Raw genomic sequence first — 25,400 nt, 5'->3', positions numbered from 1 at the left:
TGAACTTATAAACTCACAATGGGGCCTTGATTTCTCTGTACTTCTTTTCTCTCTTCATCGTAGCTACTTTGTTTTCCCATTCCTTCATTACCTACATGTTTGTCGCAGTTTCTTACTGGAATAACCCCATTTCCATAGTGTACTGGCTCATAAAAAGTAATGTGCAACTAGTGCCCAAGCGCAGAATTCAAATTGCATACTGTACTTCAAGACTGATAATTAAAGCTAACTTCCAGGCTACAGTTTCGAATACTCTTTTAGAATAGCATATTAATTGTATATTCTTGGTAGAAGGTATGAATTTCACTTTCACAATTGAATAAGTGAGCAATTTATCATAGATTTGAGATTTGTAACATTGCATTGACTGCCATGGCTAAAGTCAAACGGGTCAGGCTGCAGGTCTCAGAATCAATGCTGAGCGTTTCAAGACAGACCTACTCTGTTGCACGTTCTATGTTTCATATTCGCTGTTTCAAAATATGATATGAGCTTTCATTTGTGTTCTGGTGTGATGCCAAAATTGAAAACTATAAATAGTTAGGATCTTCTGTAGTACTGTAAACTTCAGTTGATTTTATGGACTAATTAGCCTTCAAGACTAATATTTATGAAGTAATGCATCTACATTAAAGTTGGCAGGAAATCAAAATGTAAACTATTTTCTATAAGTGTGGGATATATCATATTGTGAACAAAAAATAGTTTTTTACTGTTTGAAGAGAGAAAAAAAAGACTTTGTATTAAGTATGTAAGTATGTAAATGCACCCGGAGTTTAAAATCAATGCAAATATGTGATGATTCAAGTTGGATGTTAAACGATTCATGATACAATTGATAGTTGGGAACGCCCAGCTGGAGGGCAAAATGAAGCTCTGCTCTACTGTTACTCTATTTTTACACAGTTTGCATTAAGTAGTAATGTAGTAAAACGCAGATATTAAAAGGTGAAATTCAATAAACTCCTTATTGATGATGTATATTTTGTACAGCCAAGCATATGAACGTAGAATATAAACGCAATGTGCAAAGTTTCACTGAACACTGAACCATTAAGCAGACTGCGTTCATATTTCGGCCTCATGTGCTTGCCTTTGTAAACTATGCATCATTAATATAGTGATTACTGAATTTGATCTTTTAATATTACCGTTTTAAATATATTAAGGCACTTTAAGTGCTTTTACAATGTTTGTCGCACTGTTTAATGATTGAAATATTGCCGCGGGTGCATAATATGGATCACAAATGGCCAAAACTTGCATTTTGTTCACATACCTTTGTTTCATTCTTTTGAGAGGTGATGTAAATATTCGCGGCTGTGAAACAGATGGAAAATTTATAGTTTTGTGCTGCAGTTCTATGGATGTTTTGCCCTCCAGGTCTTCAAGGCCGGTCACGTGACTGAAAGCTATCAATTGGGGGTGGGGTTTTATATGATGTATCTCAAGGGGAACTGATTGACTGATGGTATATTTTTTTCATCTTTCCTAATGCATATTAAAGTAGTGTTATAAGCGCAGCGCTGCTTTGTTTAGAGCAGTAACCAAGGAAAAGTTGTATTGCGGCTGTTCCATAAGCACCACCTACTGTCAGAGAGTGAATTTGCGTTTTCATTCTTTTATGTAGGCCTAGTTAGCATAATTTCACAAAGCTAAAATCAGATCATTGTTTTTGCTTCAAATGCATTTTCTGCACAAGGTGCATTTTCTTTTGTAAATTGTGGACATGCTGAAAGAAAAAGAAAAGAAAACATGTAAACCCAAAAAAATAATAATAATAAAAAATAAAGAGATTTATTTTATTTGTATTATTCATTAATTTATGTTAATTATTTGATTTGGTATTTGTTTTAAAAGTTCAATTTATTTTTGTTTATAAAAGATATTTAAATTTCTTTTGCTTTACACACAACAAAAACCTTAGAACGATCTCCAAATCCTAGTTTGTGAACCCAAAATTTTGCTGGCCTCAAACAAAGAAAACTGTGACATCATTGATGAATCGTTTTTCAATGTAAACTTGCTAGATGGACGTGTTTGACCATTACACTCGCATCTTGCGCATGGCACAGCATTCTAAAAACAAATAAGTTGAACTTTTAAATATGCATTTCAAGGCTGTGCATTTATTCCCCATTCCTTTGCTGTGTCTTGTGTTTTTCAAAGCAAAAAACTGTGTGAACCAGCCCTAAGAGGCTACAGGAATCCAAAATTTATGAATTCCCAGGTGCAGTTTATTATGCAACCGAACATAGCAGTAATAACTAGAAGCCCAAGACACAGTCCAAAGGCTGAAATACACCAGGGACTTAATTCCATTGTTGGTTAACCAGCATTATAAACCACTTTTCCCTCTAGGGACACTGTTGGTCCTTAAAATCTGAAGCATGTTACCAGCTAGGCTATGGCTCCAGCAGAGCATAATTTAAAATAATTGCATTATAGAGTAAGATACAGTATAGACCATGCTATTGTGAAATCTCTAAAAGGAAATGACAATCAAAGTGACATGAATACTTGATTTTGAGCCTCTTTCTTTCTGGACTCTTTCTTCAGAAAGTGTAAATATGTTGCTGTGCAGTGTGTGTTATTGTGTTCTGCATGATTTCTAGGCCATTCTGGTCCCTACATGACTTAAGTGCATCTTAAACAAGTATGATGTCCACCAACAATCAGAACTTGTTCATGAAAGACAAATGAAAATGACTTAAATCCAAAAATAGTCAGATATTATGTTGTTTTTGAGTACACCTAAACCATACCCTGTCCCAGCTGGTGGGAGGAAGACTGCATCTCTTCACACCTTCCCTCCCTGTCCTCTCTTTCATCTGCATTTGCTTCCTCCATCTGTCTAAATGCACATTAATTATACACATATACACATATATTCTCTACCCCAGCGACACACACCCACATAATGCATGTGCTTTCTCCACATTTATTAGGGGAAACACTGAAAATAGGTCCTAATGTCAGTAGTGTATTGATGTTACAATAATATGATTGTTGAGACCAGAATAACAAATAAAAGTTTGGACCTATTCACCACCATGAAAGTTTTGAAACTGTACACAAGCACGTACAGTATAATGAAGCATGTACATTGAAGTACTCTAGTCAAATTATTAAAGGGATATTCTTGCATTTAAATACAGTGTTAGCCCTATTAAAAGTATCGGTGGCATGCTGTCACTTACCATGGAATATAATTACAACTTGTCAGTCAATTTGTAAAAAGCAATTAAAGACATTTATAGTAATGCACTTTACAATGAAAGTTTTGCAGATGAGTGTGCAACACTGTAAATAATATATATATATATATATATATATATATATATATATATATATATATATATATATATATATATATATATATAATACTTTAAAGTATGCAAGTATCACACTGTTTTTTAGAGTAAACATTACACATGTTGGCATAAGACTGGATCCAACCTTAGCCGCATACATACAGTACATTCATTAAACGGTATGTACTGTATAATATAGCAAATCTCAACTGCTTGATTTTTAAATCACTGAATTTTTTTTTTTAAATATATACAATATATACAATCCAGTACCTGCTGATATATGGCTGCTTTCAAACGCATATTTACAAATGTAACGTGTAAGAGCGCTGTAAATTTTAGCCAGTCGACATATAAATTACATATAAATTACATAGATATATATACAATGTATTCAGTATTCAGACCGCCTTCAATTGTTTCAGTTTTTTATGTTGCAGCTTGATACAATTGTTTAAATTCTTTTTTATTTTCTCATTAACCAGTGTTTCCCACAGGATTTTGTGAGACTGTGGTGGGTGGTCCTCAATCCCTCTAGGGGGGTCCAGGGGCATGACACCAACCCCACCCCCCCCCCCAGCCCACCCCCACAATGTACTTGTTCTTGAAATTTTAAGGCGACTCAACCCTCTTTTTAGTTGTGATATAGTCTTCAGTCTTATTGGTGGAATCTGGAAGCCAAGCAAACTAGAGTAAAATAATAATAAGAGTAAGATTGTTGCTACTTCTACAACAATTAAACATATTTAAAAAAATAAAATAAAAAATCGTGAGAAAGAGCCCTGACTTGAACCCTATCGAACATCTCTGGAGAAACCTGAAATTGGCTGCCCACCGACGGTCCCCATCCAACCTGACCAAGCTTGAGAGGAATAGCAGAAAAACCCCCAATCCAGGTGTGCAAAGCTTGTTGCGTCATACCCAAAAAGACTCAAGGCTGTAATTGCTGCCAAAAGTGCCTCAGCTTAGTACTGAATACTTATGTAAATGTGAAAAACAATTGTAGTATCGCAGACAATATAAACAACTGTAGTATCAGGCTACAACCTAACAAAACTGAAAAAAGTGAAGAGGGTCTTAATACTTTCTGAATGCACTGTATATATACAGGGGCATGTCTACGTGGGGGTCAGGGGTGGCACCAGCCCCCCCTGAAATTTGGCTGGCCACCCCAGGTGCCCCCCCTACCAGATGTTTTGCGATAGGCTTGTTTTTAGTAAATTTCTAACTGCATCTGGCAGTGGCGGATCCTGGCATGTGCAGCTGCCTAGGACCGCTTTCTTCTCCTCTTAGGCAGTATCTATAGCGTGATATATGACAAATATTGAGCGCGCATAATGTTACGTGATACATGTAATGCGCGTGGATGAATCTCTCCACTCACAAGCGGATTTCCTTCACTCACACAAAACTAGATGTGTGCTTTTAAATATACATTGTTCTTTTATTAATGGTATCTGTTCTCGCTCATATATTGCGTGTACACACTCAAACGTTGTCTTCGCATCACTGAAGACTAGAAGAGCTTTTTTTCTAGTTCAGGTGAGGAGTAGGCTTATCTCACTAAATGGAAACAATCTGATTATAGTCACCTTTCTCTAGTTATTTATTTAATTAATAGCCTACTTATTTTAGTTAAGTGCTTAAATTGTAAATATGCATTTATTCAATTATTTTATGTAGCATATTTGTATTTTGTTGTTTTTGTATATAGTTTTGCAATTAAAGCGTATCAACCAGGTTCCAGAAATAATCACTGAGGGTGCTTCTGAAATTAATGAGGGTGCTCTAGTCTTAATGCACATTTTCACATATTTTGTCCCATCTATTGCTATGGTTATCACTATGTAAATCACTGCTACTTCGAGAGTGAATCCTGCATAAAATATGCAGACGTCATTTCCGAAACTTTGCAATGTGTGTGTGGCCGAAAAACAAAGCTCTACATTTTAAATGGATTATAGACTAGAAAGCTTGCAAAGAGTGCTCATAACCACTAAAAAGCTGTCACTCTTTGTTTAGTGAGTGTATACATGATGTATTATAACATATGTATACACATGTATGATAACTGGATGCCTTTGTCTATTTTGTCCATATTAGGGATTTCTTGGAGCGTCATCAGTTTTAATACTTCTGCGATGCAATGCATATGTGGAATTTCTGTGCGAGGGTGCCCTCTGGCTTCCAGTATGAATTAAGCAGTCATTACAGTACGTGTGTACTCAGTAATGCTCACTCATAACACCTACTTTTGGGAAAAATAGGAAAGCTAATACACAATACATACCAGACTTTATCATGATATATTTTTAAGCCCATATTGCCCATCCCTAATGTGTGTGTGTGGGGGGGTGCTATAGTTCTGAGGCCCACATGTCCCCAGAAGGATATTAAAACCTGACATTGTGAGGACATGTGGACGGTCCTCACAAGGGAAATAAATTATTAAAAATACTAAATTCGGTTTATCTTAAAATGTAAAAATTCAAAAAGGTTTCTGTGAGGGGTAAGGTTGGTGTAGCGTGATAGAAAATATTGTTAGGTCAGTATAAAAACAATACAAGTCTATGAAAGTCCTCACAAGTATAGTGTATGTGTGTGTGTGTGTGTGTGTGTCAGTCAAATATTGCAATTTATATGTCAGTTGATATGTCAAAATAGATCTGTGCATAAAGTCTAAGTGTTAAAATCCAAAATACAAGTTTTTGTTTACATAATATATTTGTGTACTGTATCTATTTATTATGTTCCATATCCCGGACGAGCCCCCAATGACGGTACGATTTAAGGTGTATGTAGTGCAACCTTATACTCCTGAGATTTATTTAAGTGCTGGTTTAGCAAGTATTACTAATCATTTATTAACTTCCAAAGGTTTCATCAGCCCTTCATCATGGCCGTTTTGAAAAAATCGCATTTTCGGCAACGGGTCTGAGAAGGGAATTTAGTCTGTCCACAGGGGGTCAGATCAGTGAGATCCAGTCAGGGTTTACAGTGACAGCTCGTGGAGGAGGCAGCATTCTGCCTCTTTGAATATTGCCTGGAGCTGCTATCACTTAAACTTAAACATCATCCGATTATTAGGCTTATGGTTGTTTGAGCTTATTGCTTTGTGTCAGGTGAGCATAGGATTTAGGCTCTAGAGACCTTAGAATATCAGGGATTTTTATTTGCATGCATTAGTTGGTTAAACATAGGCTTGCATGATTAGAGTTTATTATAAATTGTCTTGAGGCTACAGAGGAAATCAGAAAACGAGTTTCCTGGACTGCCAAAAATTAAACAAACAAAAAAAATGTGTAAACTAAAATTAAATAAAATCATTTTAAAATGACCTCTGTTTAATATAAGGCTATATTTTATTATGTTTAATTTGTGTAATAATTTATATTTATATGCTTTATAATGGAGACCTAATTTTTGGTTATTTATTTAATTTTAATTTAATTGTTACTGTTTTTATTTTTAGGGTTTTTATTTATTTATTTTTTGTCATTTTTTCTTTTTTTAGTAATTAATTTTATTTTTCTGTATATGCCATATGGGTTTAATTTCTACAGTGTTTCACTTTTGTCTCCGTCTTAGTCTTGATGTTGTGGGGAGGGGCTATTGTTGCATGGCAACAGTCATGATTGACAGCACTGTTTTCTTGAGAGAGGCGTATAATAATAACGCTATCATATGGTCTGGCAGATTTTGGGCTCGGCACCAGGGATGACAAATGTGCTCACGCAATAATTCAATCTGCTCTCCCAGTTCTTCAACTTTAAGGGGACTTGTGAAGATGAGTAGTTGGAGCAATTAAGTTGGTCCGTCATTGTTAATGTGTAGCACCCAAAATATGTGCCAGGTTGTTTATGGAGAAGTGTTTTTCATAAAAAAAGAGAGAGAGGGAGAGAAAGTAAAGAAAACTTCGCAGACAGATTGTGATTTGGTGAATGTGTGAGAATGGAAGGTGTTCTGAGAATATCAGTAACTAATTAAAGTTTTCTTCTGTACGTCACTTTATAAAAACGCTGGGTTTTCAGGGATAGTTAAAGTAACTGATCCTTCTAAACTGATATTATATTATATTATATTATATTATATTATATTATATTATATTATATTATATTATATTATATTATATTATGATGCTTAACTGTATAATTATTCATGTATTCATGTTTTTGTGAGATTTTCACATTATTTATTTATTTATTTTTTTTTTATTTATTTATTTGTTAATTGATTAGCTGTTTTATTTCTTTCTTTCTTTCTTTCTTTCTTTCTTTCTTTCTTTTTAGAAGAAGAAATACACTCTATTAATGGTGGATCCAGATGCTCCTAGTCGTCAGAAACCTTCTCGCGCTTACTGGAGACACTGGTTACTTGTTGACATTAAGGTATGAAATGCAGATGCTGTCTCCTCCTAATTTGATGTTTTACAGACTTGTTATAACCTCTGTGACTTCATGAATGTCCTTCTTTGATATAACGAATCTCCAAGCCTGTTCATGCAAGTCAACGTATTTAATCTGAATATTACCAAGAACAAAGCCTTAAAATAAAGGTTGCTTAAAGCAGCGCTTTGGCACGGACAATCCTGGACATAATGTGCAAAGCAAAAGGTGTCAGAAACACTTTGGTGGGCAAACAATTCCTGGATCGCGTGGACCGTATCTGCACCTTCCATGTGCTTCACACTTGTGCTGCGTTTCCGATGAGTTACATAATTACTGAGTAAAAATATCATGTTAGTCATCAGCGCTCCGCTCCGGCGGGATCTAGAGGCAGATTCATCAGGCTGTGCATGGGGACGCCGTGTTTAAACAACCGGGGATGAGACACACTTTAATTGCTCAATATTAAGTCAATATTCTTTCATCCTTTCTTAATCTCGCAGGCTATTTTTTTCATGCACTTTCTTTCTCAGTTTTTCTTGCTGTGGTCCTATTGGTTCACAGGGGAGCCCAATGATTCCAATAAAGTTTGTAACTACATCTCAGAAATATATGAAAAATGACTGATGTCTCATACACAAGTTACAAAAAAAATTAAGTTTGTAAGGATGAATTTCCTTTATGAAATGAAGTTTTTCTGTTTGGAAGCACACGGTTCTCCTGTGTAACGGGAATGATTGCACGTCAGTTCTCCTTCAGACAAGGGAACTACAGACAGGAAAGAGAAGTGCAACAGGCCTACTATGACTGTTTTTTATGCCTGGTTGTACTGGAAGAGACATATAAATATACAGTTCAGAAGGGGAGGAGTAGGGATGCCGAACAACAGGAAGAGGTAAGATGCTGGTTTTCATACCTTGGTATTAATTGGAAGATTAGATGGGCGTACTCCTCCTGAAATTACATTTAATAACTTCACATGTATTTGAGCACAAAAGACTATTTTTTAAAATCATTTTTGGGTCATCTAGGTCAATCATTTTCATTGTGTGGAAAAGAGCAGCTTGAACGTTCTGCCTGATATCTCTCTTTGTGCTGCACATAAGAAAAAAAGCCATCAAGTTTGAAATGTCACATCGGTGTGTAAATGATAACTGAATTGTAATTTTTGGGTGGACTATACCTTTAATTGTACCATTTTACTGTGGTTTCGTGACAGGATATATCTATAAAATAGCACTAAGGATGATCCTATGGCTACAAAAAGCAACACTGCGTCATTCAGCAGGCGTTTTACTCGTAAATCACCATACAGATACATTTGCTAAAAGCAGCATATGATCACAGTCCCTGAAAGCGAGGCCTTCTTCAGTGCTAGTTCAGCCCTGCCCTCCTCTCCATCTCGCAGAGAAGAGACGAGCCTCCTCCCCGTCTGGCCAGGCGACACATTGTGAATAAACAAATGTATTTCAGGTGCTCAGACAGACAACCTCTCAGTACCCTGTCACTGTGTGGGTGGCGGCATGCCGCCTGTCTGCTCCCTGATTGGCCATCTCGTTGCACTGTGTGTATGATGAGGAGCCGTGGTTGGTCAGAGGTTTAATGAGGCTGGTGGGAGGTGAGTAATTGCCGCGGTGACTTCCTCTAACCTCGCCGAAGTTATAATAACATCCCGTGTGAATGTGTGGAATTATCTGTCCTGGAATACTCCAGGGCTTCAGACTGAAGCAGGTGCCACACAAATGAACAATTCCCCTCTCACTCCAACACCTAATTTAGAAATCTGCCCTGTAATTCCTTTTTTTAGAAATTAAATTACAACCCTGATTTGGCTTGTTACTCCCCCATACAAGCAAACGTAATGTCTTTTGTGTATTGCATGCAAACACGATAGGAGAGCAAAAGTTGTTTTTCATTTTCACTCTTCTATCCAAACTCATGTCAGAGAACACGGTTTGGTTTCCATGCTAACCTGGTTTTGACTCATGGGATGTCGAAACATTACATCTCTCTTAGTTTTTATGAGAAACTAAAAATGGAGGTGCATTAAAAGGAAAAAAAAATAAAAAAATCTCATTATCTGTTGTTCACCTTTAATGAACTTCAGTGTGTAATTTAACTTAGTTATTCCTGTATAGGTATATCTGCTTTTGTTTTTAACGATATATAAACCTTTTTCTGTGTTTGCAGAATAATACAACAGCTTTATTAGTTATTTAAAATTATTTCAGGTAACATACAGTAGGTTTACTTACAATTGTACTTAAATTAGACTTCTGCTGCAACTTGAGTAGATAATTATATTTCTTGGAATATGTCAATTAGATCTGACAGAAGTTTTTCTTATCTATTGTTTTTTTTTTGTTTGTTTGTTTGTTTTTTATCACAATGGAACTGCTTCATATTCAGTAGCTTAATTCTGTACTTCCTGTTTACTGTATGTCCACTTTATGAAATTAGAAGACACAAGTGACAATTTGTCATAGAGCCAACAATATTTACAGTATTCAATGCAACGTTTATTAGAAAGCTACATTAGGAATAAAGTTAGAGCAGAGGAGAAATGCAGAGAAGAGAAAGAAGAGGTAAGTGCATTGGTTTAAGGGTTTTTAGGGTGGTTAAGTGTTGGCAGAAAAGGCATCTTCAGCTGCATCTTGAAAGATGTGAGGATCTCAGTAGTTCAGTTTGAGGTTGGCCAGAGACAAACAGAGAGAGTGAAATTTTGGAAAAGTATCATTACCTGCGTTTCCATCACCCTTCAAATTGTGCAAATTGAAATGGTGAACCTAATGGAAACACGTCAATTTTGCTGAAACTCACATATATATATCGTAAAAAAAAACGTTTTTACTCTCACATTTCAAAAAAAAAATTTTTTTTGCAAAACTGCAATGGAAATGCAGTTCTTAGGTCAATTTTTAGGTCAAATGATGTACTTAAAAAGTCATATGATCATTCTTTAACATACTATAACCTTCATAACCTTGACTTCATACGTTTATCCCTTCTCAAGTATAAGGGGCTTCCCTTGCCATTAATTTTTGGATGACTCCTTGTTTACACTGCATTACGGCTCTAACAGGGCCACCAGAGCAGAGCCACTCTAGTCAATGCTGTTTATACCAGCCATACTGCGGCAGGTTTTAGAAGCGTCACAGAAGCGTCTCTCCATGTTGCTTCTGTAAAGATACACACATACAGTATGTCTCCTTCGATTAAATATAATGGCTTAGTGCAGTGGCTGCGATATACATAACCCTACTAAAATCCATCACCGTGACTTATCGTAAGAGGAAAAAAAATTATCAAATATTGCTTAAGTTTTGTGCAAATCTGTAATGGAAACAGCTATCGTAAAGGAACGCGAAGGCGATGCTCGTTCAGTGACCATAGCTAAATCAGTAGATTAAACCAGACACGACACAGAAATTTTCTACACCAGACAAGATAAGACTAGAAGACAGTGAAATCATAATAAACCCCATTAATAAAAGCTAAACAATTGTGACAATATTTAAAATACATACTCGGAGGCTGCTGCAGTATTTGTTATGGAATATACTTGTTTGTTCACACAGAGATCCTCAACTTAAGTTTGTTTTACATGTCATGAAGGATATGAACATAGACTTGAATAATACCTCAAATTGTTTGTTGACATTTACCATTGATCAGTGAAATTTGTGTGTTCTGGAGATTTATGTTAGTGTAAAAAAGATTTTGGTATGGTAACAAGTTGACCAATAGGGAGACATTGACATCTGTGCTTCATGCATCATGCATTGCTACACTTTTGACATTGAATAACTTTTTTTTTTTATCCACAAAATGTATTTCTTTTGGAATTTCATTAGGTTTTGTTTGGCACCTTTAGTGGTTAGACCATTTCTGCTTGGTCAGACAATAAAATAGCCAGATAAAACCTTTTAGGCTTGCATTGAAAGAAAATGCAATGTATTCAAAACCATCTTAGAAACCACTCAGAAATGCTCTAGCAGCTACTTTAAACATCATAACATAATGGCAGCGACTTTTGCATGGACAAGCAGCATCTATTTTCAAATCTCATTCATTCATTGATTCATTCACCTCCTCTGGCTGACATACAGTTATTTATGCATTCTCTTGAATGCAATGTCTTATACAATCCTGTGTTAATTAGTGATTTTGTCATCAACGCTCATACAAGTTTTGCCTCGACCTTTGTCCATCTGAAGGAGGTATTTCTAACACTTTATTGGAACCATATTTAGTTTGTCATTTCCTCTGTTTGGCAGCATGTGTGCAGATGGACCCTTCCTCCCGTACCGCTGCCAACTCGCCACTCGCAGTCAGTCACCATCTCCAGTCACCACTTGAGATTTCTGGCACTCTTCGCAAACCAGGCCACTCCACACATTTGTGTCATTGTGTGGTGCGTTTCTCCTTCAGTAACACATCATCTTATGCTCTTCAGCTCTTCATCCAATGGTTACCATGCAACCGGTCTGCACTCGGGCACTTGAACTGTTCCTGGCTCAGGCCTGACCAGTCCTGCTTTTCTCCAACCAGCCATTCATGTCTCTCAAGATCCTGTTAACTGTTGTCTGGGGCTTTGGTTGCAATTCAAGAGCTCTTGACTAGCGTGACTGACTCAAAAGTGCAAGGCTTCGGACTGCCATTTTGTGTACAAGATCTTGATTATATTTCTTGTAGCTTTCCACTTTATCACTCATTTTTTCTGCATTTTGTTTTTTACAATACAAGCCACATCTCTCAGTCTGCAAAACTATTTGCTTGTTAAAGCAAGCATCTCAAAAAGTATTGCCTATACTTAACCATAACATAAATACTAACATGAATGATAGCTTGAACCATGTGGAGACGCACTGTTTGACCAACAGTCAGATGGACAAAATGTCCTAACTATACATGATATGATGCAACACTGGCACAAAAATAAAATATTTTCTGCATGTTAATCAGTAAAAAAAAAAAAAAAATCTATTATTATCATTTATTAGTAGTACTAAATTATTATTAATATTAAATGGATATTATTACAATATTAGATGGATGGATAATATTACTATTATAATTAATGATTAATAGTAGTATAGTATTAAACAATTATTAATATGTAATTATGTATATTAATATAATATTATTATACATATGTATATGCAAGTGTGTGTGTGTGTGTGTGTATGTGTGTATATATATATATATATATATATATATATATATATATATATATATATATATACACACACACACACTTGCATATACATATGTATAATAATATTATATTAATATACATAATTACATATTATAAAATCACACAGTGATATTCAAACAATTAAATTATATATATATATAATTTAATTGTTTGAATATCACTGTGTGATTTTCAAAAGAAACAAGAACATCAAAATTGAAAAATCAAAACTCAACATGTTAAAAAATAATATTAAAATATTACATTTTATTACAATATTAGTTGGATATAAATAGTATCACATAGTATAATATAGTTATATGTTATATATTAGCATTGTAACATTGAATATTATAACTTTAAATTATAATATTAATGCTTTAATTAGTGTTTCAGTATCATCTTGCAGAATTTACCTCTGATCTTGAAAATAAATTTTCAAAGGAAAAAAATAACATTCAAATTGTGAACTCTTTATGAACAATTAAATGTACTCCTTGACAAAGATTATCTCAATCACTATGTATTTTGAATAATGTTAGAATTGTTCAATTTTTTATATAAATTTTTATTCATTTATTTGCAGAGAGAGCTCCGCCCACACAAACACATCCCAATGTATTACATTATAGGAGGGATCTGAGTTCTATCTAGATAGTATAATAAAAAGGTGTGATCTTTTAGGTAAACAAACACTAGCAAGCAACACTGCACTGTGTTCAGACACACAATGTCTGAACTATGAGTACCAATGTTAACAATATGTAGCCACTGTAAGAGTGAAAAGAAGCAAAAAGTATCTACTGTATTTCCACAGCGGACGCCTGTTGATTTTTTTTCATTTAAGGAAGCCGATGCAGATTGAATTGGTAATGAAGTTATTAATTCTGTAGGAGCAGATGGTGATGAAAGAGGGGAATGGGGAGCTGAAATGCCCCTGTAGCTCCGCACTCAGCCCGCCTGACCCGTTCTGTCTCTCAATTCCCTCCTGCTCATGGAATACTACCAAAAAACAATCCCTGAACAGCTTGTTCTGCCTCAAACGGACTTTTCCTCCAGATCACAACGCTCCTATGTCTTGCTCTGTCTGATTTCAGTATCTCTTTCTCTCGCTCTCTCTTTCTCCTCACATTAAAGCGGATGTTTTGTTTGCTCTGCTGACAGAAACAAAAGGCAGAGTCATTAGCGATAGAGAGTAGTTTGCTTATGTAAATAAACCGCTAGGTGAAAAATCCTTATTTACTTTTCACCCTAATAGTCCACCCACAGATTGCAGAATCACATCACCCAAGAGCTGTTGGCGAATCAAATAATTATTAACAGTAATCTTGCACAGGAGTTTTGCAACATTATAATTATTATTTAAAAACACTTGAATTGATTTCAAGTTCTCTTCCATTTCAAAAATCATTCTTAATCAGTATTTTGTCTTAATTTCTAGTAAGACTGTCTAAACAAGCAATATACTAAGGGCTTTAAATAATAATATGATGATTTTAAGTGATATATACATATAAAATACATTTATTATTTATTTGCAGATGTCACTTGCTTTGATATTTTATAGAATGCAAAGCCATCCAGACATTTTCACACAGAAATCACATTCAAGCCAAGCAGTTTTCTGATGGTTAATGTGACCAACTAGAACTTGTTCCGAAATGTGTGTGGGGAAATCTTTCGCCTTCATGTTAAATTCCCAATTGCATGGATTCCGTTTCAAATGACTGGATTTGGCCTGTGAAAATTCACCATGCAATGGTAAATGTGATTTTACCTTTAGATAGTTTGGGCTATAGGCACAGCTTAGGCACATACTAAGCACATACTATGCTGTTTCTTACTAGTTGATAATAGTGAAAATAAAGTGTCCAAATTGTTTTTGGGGCCATTGTATCTGTGTGGGCCTGACTGAATGACATTGTCAGCATTTTTTCCTTCACGAAGTCCAAACTGACCATGACACACCCGCATATGCTCATCTCTCACTCTCAATCACACACACCCTACCATTCACTGTTCTCCATTTAGAGAGCCGGACACAAGTGAATGTGAGTCTCAGTCACAATAGAGTGTTTTGACAATTCATGCTAATAGCTTACAGACAGATATTAAAGGAACGCTCTGGGTTCAATATGAGTTAATGCAACAGCAGAAGTCTTTGGGTTATATGTGTGTTAGTGAAACGGAGTTTATGTCTTAATATCAGTTTTTGCTTGTGTTTATACCAGCCACGCCGCGGCCCAGAACTTATGGTTATCACATCAATCACGTCACATCACATTTGCTAACTCGGTGTCTACATCGGACGTCGGTGTGACAAAATACAATAGAATCCACTATAATCAGTGAAAACCTGACCTGTAAGGGTATTTTGTAAAAGTTTTTTTGTAGAACACGTTTTTACAACTCTATAGTCCATTTATATGTAATTAATGGTTATTTATTGAATGTCCTATTAAGTTATGGATCATCTTTCAGAACGTACCTGTACTTCAATAAAATATCTTTAATGTTAGTTTTCTTTGGGGTATATGTAGTACAAAAGATAAGGTCTGGAGTAGTCTTACATGTTATTTGTTTTTATTTTTTTTAGAATTCACAAGCATATCTCGACTTTTATGATCTATTTTTTTTAACTGCGTTACATAGCCAATCCACATTATATTGACGTTCTTTGAATTTTGACAACATTATATTTCTCTCTCTTTTTTTTAATTCATCATCATCTTCACAAATCCTTTTAATTCTGGTTAACTGGCTAGTAGGTAAACCTTTTTTCAAGGCCACCGGATGATAACTCTTTGCATGGAGAAGTGTATTTCTATCTGTAGGTTTAATATATAGTGAAGTTAAAACTGTTCCCCATCTTTACTCAATACTAAACCTACAGATAGAAATACATCATTTTTGTTATTTCTAATCAGAGACCAGATGCATTATGCATTTAAAAAGTTGTCAAAATATGAATTTAACATTTTGGCCTTTAAACCCTCTGTACATTTTTTTTTAATTTGATTGATTGATTGATTGATTGATTGATTGATTGACAAAAAAAAAAAAAAAATCTGTGGTAATTAGTTATGTTTGACAAATGCTGTTGATGGAGCCTTACCCTGTTACATCAGATTTGAGGCTGGAAGTACATGGTGTGTTATGGAGGTACGATACACTGAAGGGGAAATACCTCAGCATCCAGCCACTTTAAAGCAGCATGACTCTCAGGGGAGAACACACTTGTACAGACAGAGAAACTATTGTAATGCTCTCGGAGCAGCTGTGAGTGTTTGTCTTCGAGTGCCTGTTGGGACACTCGGCTCTGCCTGTACTGCATGTCCTTTGACTGCTGATTGGATTATATTTCTTTCCCTCAGAGGACTGTGCTTTTCTGGAAGTCAGTGTGTCAAGCGCGAGTGTTTTCTCCTCTCCCCGTGTGTTCATGTGTGCATCCATGCTTAGCTGAAGAAGCTGTTAAGCTCTGTAAGTGACTCCCGGCCTCTTTAGGGTCACCAAGACAGCAAATCTGTAGGAGTTTGTTATGCCAAGGCAGAGCAGAAACTGTTTTATTATTGTTTAACAGAAAACAGTGTAAGGTCTCAGGAGCCGGCGGTGTATTATTGTCTTGAGAGACGTGTGCATCCCATTGCGCGAGACTTTTAAAGTCAATATGGGATAGCATTTCCAAGCCATTTCACTTATATAATCTGACATATTTTTGGGTGATGGAAAAATCGGCAAACACATAACTTTGATTATAATTCATGAATATTTATGTTTTTTTGAAAGTTGCACTACATGACATTTTACAAACTGAATTAAACTCTCCTTGTCATAAAAAGGAGACATTTTGATCTCAACATAGAAATGAGAGTCTTTAGGGGTCTCCCTGTGATATCATTTCCTGTTTTTTTTTTCCAGCATGTTGTTTGCACCACATGACTTTTTGGACACACCACGACTTTGATTTGGCAGACAAAGTTTTCAGATTCAGATTTTTAATTATTAATAATTTTCAAATTGCTTCAATTGATTTTCTCAGAAATAACAGAAGATAAGAAAACTAATTAAGGATTTATTATTATAATTTCTACATTTAACGAGGCTTTTTTATTTATGATAACCGGATGGTTATACCACTGTGACATTTTTTATTTTAAATTAATAATTTAATAAATATTTTTTTTCAAAACCATTAAATCATGTTCGTCATAGAAGAGGTGTATATAAATGTAAAAGTCAGTGTACACTACAGTTTGGGGTGAGTGAAATTTTTGTTTGGAGTCTTATGTTCATTGGGTCTGCATTTATTTGATCAAAAATACAGTAAAATTGTGAAAATATTACAATTTCAAATAACTTTTTTTTCCATTTTTAATAAATTTTAAAATGTAATATATTCCTGTGATGCAAAACTGAAATTTCAGCATCATTACTCCAGTCTTCAGTGTCACATAATTCTTCAGAAATCATAATAATATGCAGATTTGCTGCTCAAGAAACATTTATTATTATTATTATTAGTTGAAAATGACTGTGCTGCTTAATGTGCTTTTTTTCAAGGATTCTTTGTTAAACAGAAATTCTGAAGATGTTTTTTTTTTCTTTTTCTTTATTTATTACATTATACATGTCTTTCTGTCATTTTGATGAATAAAAGTGTCAGTTTCTTTCAAAAACAAAACAAAACAAAAAAAGATCCCAAACTTTTAAATGGTAGTCCATGTATAAATTGTATTTTTTGCATTTTTGATTGGACTATGAATATAAAAGTGAGCGTCATTGCATTAATGCTATAACAAATGCTTGTGTGTGTGTGTGTGTGTGTGTTCATGCATTAAATCTTTCTTTGTAATGTGAATGTATTCCCCGAAATTAAAGGTTAAAGCAATGATTAGATGGCTATTGGTTAATAGTTTGATGAAAGATTATAAAGACTTTTTTTTTTCAGTGGAATAGCACATGCACCATTCGCAATAAGACAGAGAATGTGTATTAAGGAAGTAAACAGGGTCATTTTACTTTTTCCGCTCCATTTGATGTGTTATTGTATCCAGGGAGACCGGTTGTACTACATAATTTCCTACAATCCAGTTCAGTTTGACAGACACGTCTCCTCGGGTAGTTCTCACTCATGACTGTATTTACTCTCTAAGGACCGTTTCAGATGGAAAAAAACAACAACAACAACTGTTATTTAGAATTACTTCTCTATTGTACACTTAGACAACTGTTCTTTTTTTTCCTGCCACACTTTCTCTCTCTTTCCCATGTCTCTGAGCTTCACACCTCGCCGGGGGAACATCTGTGACGGCTGGGGGTGCAGATGGGGCGCAGGTACCCGAGTGCATCTCATCCCCGTTAATGATGAGTGTTGCTGCCCTTTCTCTCAGCTACCCGAGACACCATTCGCCGCCACTGGTCCGCTCACTTCTCCACGAACGCCAAGCCTGACAGATTTACAGACATATGCAGGGCTTGTTGTTTTCGTTGGGAAAAAAAATCCAGCGAAGTAGTTCATTTGCAGACGTGCGCCGCTAACCTTACAAGCCACCTGTATCTTTCCGAGAGACGGTGGGCGAAGTCTGTTTTTCTTCCTTTTTTGTCTAATGTGATTTTAATTCCATATTTAGCGGATATGCAGATGTGTGAGGTCATGATGTGTTTGCAAGGTTTTTCCCGAGCTGTGAAAATGAAATGCTTGTCAACATGTCGACATACATCACTCTCTCTGCAATTGCTCGGTTGTGTCTTAATTAGGATTTATCAGGTGCGGTGGATCCCAGTGAGCTCTTGGTGCATTGCATCAAATTTAGACCCTGTCAGAGGTTTCTTACAACAAATGCAGGTTTACTTCTTCATTTACAAATATAGTAGTATCAATCATGCGTGACCCTGGACCACAAAACCAGTCTTAAGTCGCTGGGGTATATTTTTAGCAAAAAAAAAAAAAAAAAATTGTATGGGTCAAAATTATAGATTTTTATTTAATGCCAAAAATCATTTGGATATTAAGTAAAGATCATGTTCCATGAAGATATTTTGTAAATTTCCTACCATAAATATATTAAGTCCTAATTTTTGATTAGTAATATGCTTTGCTAAGAACTTCATTTGGACAATTTCAAAGGTGATTTTCTCAGTATTTGGATTTTTTTGCACCCTCAGATTCCAGATTTTCAAATAATTGTATCTCCTAATAAATAATCCTAATAAACCATAAATTAATGGAAAGATTATGTTTCAAGAAATTGACCCTTATGAGTGGTTTTGTGGTCCAGGGTCACATATCTGGTAACATTACCAGAAGGTTTCACTGTTTTAGCATTATCTTTTATATATTTTTTTAAAGTAATTAGTTTTACATGTATGTTGGTGTAGATAGAAATACTCCACACATCTCACATTCTTGATTAAGCTGATCAGTAAATCTGTAGATAAACTCGTTTTGTAGATTGAGCTGATTAACACATTTTTAGCATGCACAATTTGTACCCTAAATTCATAAGATAGATTTTTTTTTTTTCATTTTATTGAAAATGTTTTGTTTTTTTATGGTTTAATTAACAATAAGTGTTGATTTAAACAAAACCACAAAAAAAAAAAATAATAATTAAGAGTTCTTAATAATAATTAAGAGTTCTTAAGAGTTCTTAGCATATTTTGCAATAAAAGTGTAACATTAATTCAGAACTCAAACTTTTTAACCTTTTATTAGTTGTCTTTCTTATGTAATTAATTACTATATATATATATATATATATATATATATATATATATATATATATATATATATATATATATAATAGTTAAAAAAATACAACTATAAACTATTAAAAATAAATAAAATGAAAATAAATATTAAATTCAGGTCAAATTCTCACTGTTATCTAGTTGCTTATTAGCATGCATATTACTATTTTTTGGGTGTTTATTGTTATTTTATAAGAATATATTATTCTGCATGACCATATTTTAGATCCCTTAATCCTAAACTTAACAATTACCTTAGTAACTATTAATAAGTAGCCAATTAGGAGTTTATTGAGCTAGAAATCATAGTGAATAGTTAGTTAATAGTGAAAATTGGACCCAAAACTAAAGTGTGACTGAACCTTTTTTTTTATTAATTATTTTTACATAAATAACAATGTATCACAAATAAAATTAAATAAATGAATAAATGTAAACTCAATTCAGAGCTCAAACTTGCAGTTTGTTGTGTATAGTGAGGCTAGCACTGGTTTGTTGGCTCCCCCATAGGTTTGCGCTCAGATGTGTCTATTTATGCTGTGTCCCTATTGGATAATGCGAGCAGAGCTGACAATAGGTCTTTAACATGTGAGGCCATCTGGAGCTGCTGCTGAATGGAGGTCAGGAACCCGCCACTCCTTCCATATGCACACCTACTCACTCACACGCACCGAGGTCAAACGTGCACAGCCCTTCACCAGCAATTACAGCATCCCCCTGTCTGTCCATCAGCGCTTCATTGGCTATTTAAAGATTATAAATTCATAAAGTAGAGACACAATTAAAATATATACCTTTTATTATACTACATAACAAAATACATAGCATTTTTTTTTTTTTTAAAGAAAGAAAAATATTTCACACACAAAAAATGTATATATTGTTCATTCTTAAAAGTTTTGACACTGTCTGGTTGTCAAACATTATCAGACCATGTTTATAATTTATTTTAAATAATAATTGGTATTATTTAATAATGGTTATAATATTATGTGAACAGTAATTGTGATTAATAAATACATTTTAGAATACTTGTTTTAACAGCTATAAATATAATTACCATACATCCAGGAAACTGTTACATTTAGTGAATAATGACTGTTTAATATAAAAATCTATTTTGATTATATTAATTAATGTATTTTCTCAACCATAGTAATGATAACTGAAGCATAATAGTTTCTTGTGCACTTTATAGAATCCACACAACCAGATTTATTTTATTATTTTATATTTTATCTTTTTATTTTTAGAATTTCATGTTTGGCATTTAGTTTTTATTCTCTATCCATCCATCCATCCATCCATCTCCCAGTATAGTTGGTCTCATTTAAAGTTGAATTGATTTTATCTGAAGACTTTTCGAGGCTATTTCATCCACATGTTTCTCTGCGTATAAACGAGAGGACACTTTAAATGGCTGTTTGCGGTCGTGTATTTATTTGTGTGGAAGTGTAAGGCGTATGGGGAGGCTGTGATCTTGTCATTGTTAGCACACGTTGCTTGCCCTTGTTGTCATGTGGGCTGCTTTGGTTTCTATGATATCGCTTGCTGCCTCTCTGTTTGTGTCTTATGTAACAATCCTCCTCTCCGTCTTCCATCCACGCTCACCATTCACTCGCCTCGCTTACCCTTCCAACCTTCTGTTATTGCTATAACAACCACTTTCCTCTCAACCAAAAGCCTCTGTTGCGACTGTGTGCTAACCGAGGTGCCACACAGGAAAGGACTTTTGGTAGCACGGCTACCCCCGCTCTCCCCCTCATGAGTCAGACGGATCATCCAGCCTGATCTCTTCTCACTCAGACTTACAGCATGTGTGCTAAAAGATTAGTATGCAGATATTTTATGGATACAGAAAACAGTTTTTATCTTGCTCAGTGCGGATTTTAAGTTCAAAACATAGCTGTTTTAGGAAGGGGGTTCTTGCATCATATTTATGATGAAAAGGTATAAGAAGGTTTTTTTTTTTTTTTTTTTTTTTTTTTATAAAGTAACTGCCAATCAGTACAAATATGCATATTTCCATACTTTAAAGGATGCAAGGGTTTAAATGAACACTCTTCAAGTGGCAAATGTGAGTAAGCCTTGGTGAGTATATGAAACAGTGTTAGTCGCCAGTTGGCTGGTAGCTTTTTTTTTAATTAATTAATTCTAACTGTGCCTGAGAACACAGTATGGTTTAGTGTGATTATCAAATCGCAAATACTGTTGTAATTATATAAATTTGTAATCTGATGTGTGGGCAGTTTCAGATTGAAGCGATGGGATATTTTCACAGTTCGCAGTAAATGCTGCTCCGCATAAACTCCATTGCAAACGCTGTAAGTTTGACTTGCTTATAATGTGCATTTGGGTTACACTTTACAATAAGGTTCATTAGTTAACATTAGTTAACATGAACTATGATTGAACAATACTTCTACAGTATTTATTAATCTTAGTTCATGTTCATTTCAACATTTACCAATGCATTATTAACATTATTAAAGTTGTGTTTGTTAACATTAGTTAATGCACTGTGAATTAACATGAACTAACAGAGAACGACTGTATTTTTATTAACTAACATTAAGAAAGATTTATTAAGTTCATTGTTTTTAATGTTAGTTAACACATTAACTAACATAAACTATTGGAACCTTATTGTAAAGTGTTATGAGTGTAATGAGAATGGTTTATAAATCTGTTATCAACAGAAGAGAAGCATTTATAAATTAATGTTACTATTAGTAAATACTCTGCATTTCAGTAGTGCTATGGTGATATTTACTCGCAATTGTGAGTTGTAAAGTCAGAATTGCAAGATATAAACTCGCAATTCAGATTTTTTTTTCTTGCAGTTGCACATTATATATTATATAGTATATTATTATTATATATTATATATATTATATAGTATATATTATAAAGTCAGAATTGTGAGATATAAACTTGCATATAAAGTTTAGTTCTAAAGAGGAAGAAAAAGGAGATTTTTTTTTTTTTATCTTGCAATTGCGAGTTTATATCTCACAATTCTGAGAAGAAAAAGCCAGAATTGTGAGATGTGAATTCGCAACTGCAAGGGGAAAAAAGTATGAATTTGTGAAATAAAAAGTTGCAATTACCTTTTTTTTTCAGTTGTGGAAAATAATGCACATACAATTTCATGGTTAGTAAAAAAAATATTTATAGTTGGTAAATTTCACCAGCCAATGGCAGGTGTGGCAAAATGTTAGTTTTAGGTCCTGCATGCAGCATTACAAATAAATGAGTGAGATGTACATTTGAACAGTATTCATTATACAGAAGATGAACGACACCTGGCCTGCATCAGCTGAGATTGATATGCAGCTGGACACTTTGCTCCCTCATAATGCTGTGGGAGCTGATGAGATTCAAAGTTCAATTTTAGCTGACTCATGATCATGCGCCACTATTTGAAAACATTTATACAGCCCTGCATGGTGCTCCCCTGAAAGTGCTGCCCCTGGGAACATGCCTGACTGCTCATATGTTTAATCCACAAGTTCTTCATCACATCCAGCACATACTGTACTCTGAAAGTACAGCAATTCACATGCAGCTATTTTTTTTTTCTGTTTTGAATTGAAGGTGTCACAAGGTTGTTCCAGACCAGTTTTATACATATTTAACAATTTTACATAAAATTAAGTTAGCAAATAGTCAAGAGAACTAATTAGCCAAAATAAGTCAATATGAATGTCTCATGCAATGACACATATTTAATATTTTACACAGTGCAGTATATAAATGTACATGTTTATTGATCAAAAGTGACTTTTCTTTCTAACTTTCTATTCATCAATGAACATCACAGGAATTTACATTTCAAAATATCATAAAATAAAAATGATTAAAAAATAATACACAATTGCAGTAAATATTACTGTTTTGAGCGCATATACAGTAGGCACTTAAGCAATATTTGTTTTATTGTTTTCTTAGTTTCCAATTCTTTTTGGACAAGTATATAATGCATATAAGTATAAAATCCATATTTTAAAAGATAATTTAAAAAAGGCCTACACAGAGAGCACACACATTTGAAACATGCTGTCCGTCACATGGCTGTTAGTGGATCTGTGACTTATAAAAGTCTTTGGAAGCAGAGCTTTCAGTTATTGAGAATAAATTATTCAGAATTTGTTTATAATTTTGATGTTTTTTTTTTTTTAAGGGTAACTTTCAAAATGGCTTCTCAAGTCATCCATAACAAGACCTGATAGGAAGTGCCATTCTGTTTTAATGCCTATTATCTCCACAGCGTTTGAGTGTCCTCTTCCCTTGATCACAGCATTATCCGCAATGAACATCCTCTCTATGGAAACAGCCAGAGATAGGGAAAAACCTCTCAGCAATCCAGACAGCGCAGACAAGCCGACTGAAGCTCATCCACGCCAGGGCTGAAGCTTCACACATTAAGACACCTCGTCTTTGTAAGACGTGCCCTCTTTCTTTACACCCACAACCATTGTGCTCCAAATCCTGTTCTACCCTTGAGTAGATTTCCGAAACGTCGCTGCAGACAATGTAACCCCCTCACAAGCTGTCCTTTTTGTCTCTCTCTCTCTCTCTCTCATTCACACACTCACACACACACTGTAGTAGGGACAAGAGAATTCCCCTTGATGTGAGGGACAAAAACAGATAAGTATATAGTCTGAGAGCTAGATGGTGAGAAAGATCTAAGATATCGAGTGTAACAGATTCATTGAAGGTCATGAATGAAATAGAATGTCGTTCAGCAATAGCTCTTTCTTAGTTCAGGACACATAACAACACTTAATGCAGGCTTGCGTTTTGCTTTCATACTGTCAGTGTTTGTGTTGAGCATCTGAGACATTGTCGGGGTCTCTTCTGAAACTCCAGAGGATTTGCTGGGGTCTTTTTCTCAGAACATTTTCAGTCTTTGAGAAACAATTGGGATATAAAATGGGCATGTAATGGTTGCATATCTCATACCACAATATTTGCTGAAACATTTATTTTGGTATACAGTATTTTCATGGTATAGGGTTACATTATGAAAAGAGGTTGAAAAGTTGAAGTTATAAGATAAGTTTTCCTCTTCCCCTTTTTTTCTAATAATAACAAGAACTTTGAACATACAATAAAACAGTACGCAGTAAAAATGTATGAAGTAAACAAATGTTTCAAACTAATGAAAGTGCACAAGAACACAATTATAAAGAACAATGATAAAGAAATAAAAAAGAAAAAACTGAATATTTTCAGCCAATATATAGATATATTTTCTGGGCTAGCATGTTGTAGTCCAGGTTAAAATGTTAAAATATATAAGTATTAATGTTTGACTTCCTTTCTTCTCCATGACAAGTGGGAGTCAGGGAAAGAAATTTGCACTGTATACAGCATGTAAACTGCACTATAAAAATAATTGTTCAAAGTTATAAATAAAAGAAATATTATATATAATACATAGGAATGGATTTCATAAGTTTCAGGTTTTCTGCTTCAAAATTTCTTGTTTAATTCAATGTTTACTTCTGGTTTCCTTGTGATTGTTTGTGAAATTACCTGCAACATCTGAGTGAAAAAATTTTCTACACTAAGCTTTGTTTTCTTTTTCTTCACTGCTGTATTTCGGCTTTCATAAGCGCCACCTACTGTCACTGAGTGAATCTGCTGTTTTTGTTTAGACCAATTTGAAAAACAGAGAGAATTTCCATACATCAAACGCGCAGTGATTTAAATTTTAACCAATAAATGGAAAATAATGCTAATGTG

At 34.5% G+C, this 25,400-nt stretch overlaps 1 protein-coding gene across 2 annotated transcripts in view; it reads left to right on the top strand.

Moving 5' to 3' along the window:
• Positions 1 to 25,400, top strand: part of LOC109049248 (phosphatidylethanolamine-binding protein 4) — a 107,592-nt gene that overhangs the window by 43,557 nt on the left and 38,635 nt on the right. Inside the window, exon 4 of one of the 2 annotated variants that reach the window (XM_042730193.1) lies at positions 7,604 to 7,702. The exons of the other annotated variant lie outside the window; for it this stretch is intronic. Coding sequence (XP_042586127.1) covers positions 7,604 to 7,702 — 99 coding nt within the window. The remainder of the gene's footprint in view (positions 1 to 7,603; positions 7,703 to 25,400) is intronic. 2 annotated transcript variants of the gene reach the window in all.

This window comes from Cyprinus carpio, chromosome B8, assembly GCF_018340385.1.
Source record: "Cyprinus carpio isolate SPL01 chromosome B8, ASM1834038v1, whole genome shotgun sequence".
In the NCBI taxonomy this organism is placed as follows: domain Eukaryota; kingdom Metazoa; phylum Chordata; class Actinopteri; order Cypriniformes; family Cyprinidae; genus Cyprinus; species Cyprinus carpio.
The sequence above is the reverse complement of the archived record's forward strand: the minus strand, read 5'-3'. Positions and strand labels throughout refer to the sequence as shown.